Source organism: Phlebotomus papatasi, chromosome 4 (assembly GCF_024763615.1).
Source record: "Phlebotomus papatasi isolate M1 chromosome 4, Ppap_2.1, whole genome shotgun sequence".
NCBI classification, from domain to species: Eukaryota; Metazoa; Arthropoda; class Insecta; order Diptera; family Psychodidae; genus Phlebotomus; species Phlebotomus papatasi.
In genome coordinates this window covers 4,256,466-4,260,256 of record NC_077225.1, presented here as the reverse complement: position 1 = coordinate 4,260,256, position 3,791 = coordinate 4,256,466, and the positions used below count along the sequence as shown (strand labels likewise).

Here is a 3,791-nt window from a genome sequence, read left to right as displayed (position 1 = left end):
GTATGGTTTGTCCAATGGAACAACCCGTGTTTTAGCAGCAAGTGGTAGTATCATCACGAGACTATCCTTATCAACACGTGCATACACCACTGCGCCGTACGCCTTCTCCGAAGCGTCCGAGAAACCATGCAACTGTACATTTGCTCCTGGTGAATAGTTCATGTATATCGGAATTCTTATTTTCTCCACCTCTGGAAGGTTACGTAGAAATTCTTTCCAATCATCCACGATGCCTTTTGAAACAGGTTTGTTCCAGTCTACTTGATCCTTACATGCTCTCTGCATGATTAATCTAGCTCTTATAGTTACTGGAGCTAGCCAACCAATAGGATCATAGATAGAAGCCAGATCGGATAGTATCATTCTCTTGTCCATCTGACCAGAGCGAGGAGTTGGTTTTATTTTGTAAGAAAATTGGTCGGTGTTAGGATCCCAACCAACACCAAGAGCTGTTAATGTCTCATTTTCAGTCAGTTGCAGATACTTAGCTTCAATTTGTTCTTCAGAGAGGTTTGCTAGCAACTCAGGTTTGTAACTAGTCCATTTTCACAAATTCATGCCTCCCTTTTGTAGCAAATTGATCAATTCATTCTGAATTTAAAGAGCACCCTCCACTGTGTCTGCCCCTGTCATTACGTCATCGACGTAAAACTCTTTTATGGCGGCGACAGCAGCAGGGAATTGCGCTCCTTCGTCTTCAGCCAACTGCATCAGAACCTTCACCGACAAGTACGTGGCCGGTGCAGTTCCATACGTCACCGTATTTAACCTGTACTCACGAATTGGTTGCTCAGGGCTGTCTCTCCACAGAATTCTTAAGTAATCTCTGTGTTCTTCTGCTACGATTATCTGCCTGAACATCTTCTCGATGTCAGCAGTGTATACGTACTTGTATTTACACCAACGTATGATAATCTGATTTAAATTTTGTTGCAGCTTTGGACCAGCATGCAACACTGAATTCAAGCTTTTTCCTGTTGATGTCTTACAAGACGCATCAAAGGCAACACGCGTCTTGGTCGTGGAACTTTCTTTCTTAAAAACCGCGTGATGTGGCAAATAATATTTTCCACCATCAGGAGGTGCAAGCGACATATGCCCCAAAGAAATATACTCATGAATAAATTCAGAGTAATCATTTCTTAGTTGCTCGTTTGTGGCGAATTTCTTTTCCATATTAATAAAGTGAGCCATTGCTTGCTTTTTTGAATCTCCTAGTTCCGAACCTTTAAATGGCAATTGGACTACATATCGTCCATCTTCGGTTCTTGAATGTGTTTCTGCAAACTCCTTTTCAACACGATGTAGCACCCTATGTAGCTCTGTGTGTTGATCCATTTCCCAGAAAAGCTGTAATTTTCGATCAATTTCAGCCATCGAAATCATGCTAATTATTTTACTTTCTGGAAGTTTCTTTTGACTATGAGATCCTGTTAAGTTCCATCCAAACTCTGTGTTCTGTGCGCTAGTAGTGTTTGATCTTTTTATCCCATTCTTCAAAATTGATGCATAAATCTGTGCACCAAGGATCATGTCTATGGGTCCTGGTGTCATGAATGTTGGATCTGCCATCAGAATGTTATCAACCTTCAATCCTTTGTATGAATCAGTTTTGATAGGTTGTTGTGGTAATAGTCCTGTGAGCGAGGATAGTACAAGTGCTCCAACCTCAAGTTTATAAGTTGATGGAAATCTCGGCGCTAGAATGATCTGAACCTGATGTTTCGAGACAGCAGCTGCACTTCCACCTATTCCTCGAATGGGTGCATTAATTCTCTCGCGTGGCAACGAAAGTTCTTGGGCTGCTCGTTCTGATATGAAGGAATCCCCAGATCCTGTATCAAGCAGCGCAGGAAGATAATGCCAATCTCCTCCATTTGCTCTCGCTTTCATGAGAATTGTAGGAAATAATGGCGAAGTTGAGCTTGTATGCAGGGAGACATGCTCAGAATCCTCAAACTCTTCAGAATCCTTCTGTTCTTCCTGATTATCCGTAGATAGAACTAATGCATCAGTTTTCTTAGGTTTAGTTTCTTTAGCTTGAGATTTTTTCTCATAATGTAGCAAGGTGTGATGCTTTTGATCACAATGCTGACAATTCCTTTTGCTCTTACATTCCTTGTCCTTTTTATGTGACAAGCAACTAAGGTAAAGATCAAGCTTAAAAGCTGTTTGACGTTTGTTGTAAGATGTCAGCTCTTGGAATTTCGGACAGTTTGTTATTCCATGAGCTTCTTTGCACAGAAAACAAGCCATCTTGCTGGTGAGATGAAGTGACTTTTTAACGGTTTCTTTCTTCGTACCTTTTTTCTTGCTTTCAGGATCACCTGAATCCTCTTTATCGTTTGCTTTGAGCACTCTGTGCCTCTTGCGTAGGAAAGTCATAAATTGTGCGAGTGTGGGCATTTCAGTTGGATCGGGAAGCAATTCCTCAAGGTATCTAAGAGCATCTGCATCCAGTTTTTTTATTGCGAATCCAATAATTAAAGGATCCCAATTTTCAGTACAACATCCTTGATCTCTTATTAGTCCCTCAAGGGCCTCGTTAATTTGATCATGAAGAGTTATAATGTCCGTGGCACTGTTTTGGCCAACTTCCTTCATATCAGTCAGGATGTCGATATGACTCATAATAATTTCTCTCTTATTGTCATACCTTTCTTTTAGCATCTTCAATGCTGCTTTGTAATTATCACCTATAGGGGTGATTTTACTTATAACCTTCTTTGCATCTCCATCGAGATACGATAATAGATACGAAAACTTTTCAGTATCATGAAGATATGGATCATTATGAATTATATGAATGAATTACTCTTAAAATCCTTTCCATTCAACAGCCTTTCCAGAAAATTTGCCAATTTTTACGGGTGGCAATTTTGGTCTATGCGACGCATGCGGCCCTGGAAACGGTGTATTGAATTGAGAAAAATTTGGACCTTGTGTCCACTGATTCCCTTGTGGCATAAAGGGAACAAAATAATAGCCAGGAACATTCTGAGGTTGTCCTGCAAATCCTTGTTGATCGAAGGATTGATAAAAATTGGGTCCACGAAAACTTTGCGGTAGAGCATTCTCCTTTGAATGATCTCCACCCGAAAAACTAGAGAAAGTTTGAACATTGTTCCTCTCGTGATTTTCCGATATTTTATTTGAAGAAAGCTTCTCCGCGCAATCTCCTAGTGGTATCTCTTTACGCGCATGTGAATAACCGAAGTTCAATCCACCCCGTAGTACATCATCTCCCCACGAGATATGTCGAGATCCAGAAAATTCGCCAAGACGCTGTGGCTCATGTGACAGCTGCTCTTGCGAGCGTGAAAAATTTGGAAAATCTCGAAGAGGGTTATCCGGCCATTTCGGATAAACACCTGTATAAGACAACTCTGTCTTACTTGAGGAACGAGCCTCAGCATCATCTTCATCCGAAGATTGGCCATCCGACACGGGATGCTGAGTCTTATCGTCATCAGACGACAATTCTTTGAGCTTTTCTTCCATCAGGAATTTCGCCTCCATATATACTTTTTGAGTCGCGCCATAAAAGTCATTTTTGAAATATTCGTCATCTTTGCTTAGGTGTTGGTCAAGCTGAATGTGATTACTTTGAAATTCTTTCCATCTCTCTTCAATTTTCGCGAGACGACGCTGAATTGACTCCCGCGTTTTACGTTTGCCCTCTTTTTTATAATTAGTAAGCAATCGTTCCATTTCTACCGCGTGTTTCGCAGCGTCATCAAGAATACCCTTTGTGTCCATTGCTTGTGTGACGAATGCAAAGTTCTCTTTCT

At 41.0% G+C, this 3,791-nt stretch overlaps 1 protein-coding gene across 1 annotated transcript; it reads right to left on the bottom strand.

Moving 5' to 3' along the window:
* Positions 1-597: 597 nt before the first annotated feature.
* Positions 598-3,519, bottom strand: LOC129808562 (uncharacterized). The gene is made up of 2 exons (XM_055858340.1): positions 3,396-3,519; positions 598-2,696 (listed from the first exon to the last, which is right to left on the bottom strand). Exons 1-2 carry the CDS (start codon positions 3,517-3,519, stop codon positions 598-600), a joined length of 2,223 nt encoding a protein of 740 aa, XP_055714315.1.
* Between the last annotated feature and the right edge of the window lie 272 nt (positions 3,520-3,791).

Bases quoted from the DNA above. Each gene is read 5' to 3' on its own strand.
- LOC129808562 (XM_055858340.1), bottom strand. From the start codon at position 3,519: ATGGAGGCGAAATTCCTGATGGAAGAAAAGCTCAAAGAATTGTCGTCT. The intron at 2,697-3,395 runs GTAAGACAGAGT...TCACCCCTATAG, and splicing joins TGCTGAGGCTCGTTCCTCAA to GTGATAATTACAAAGCAGCA.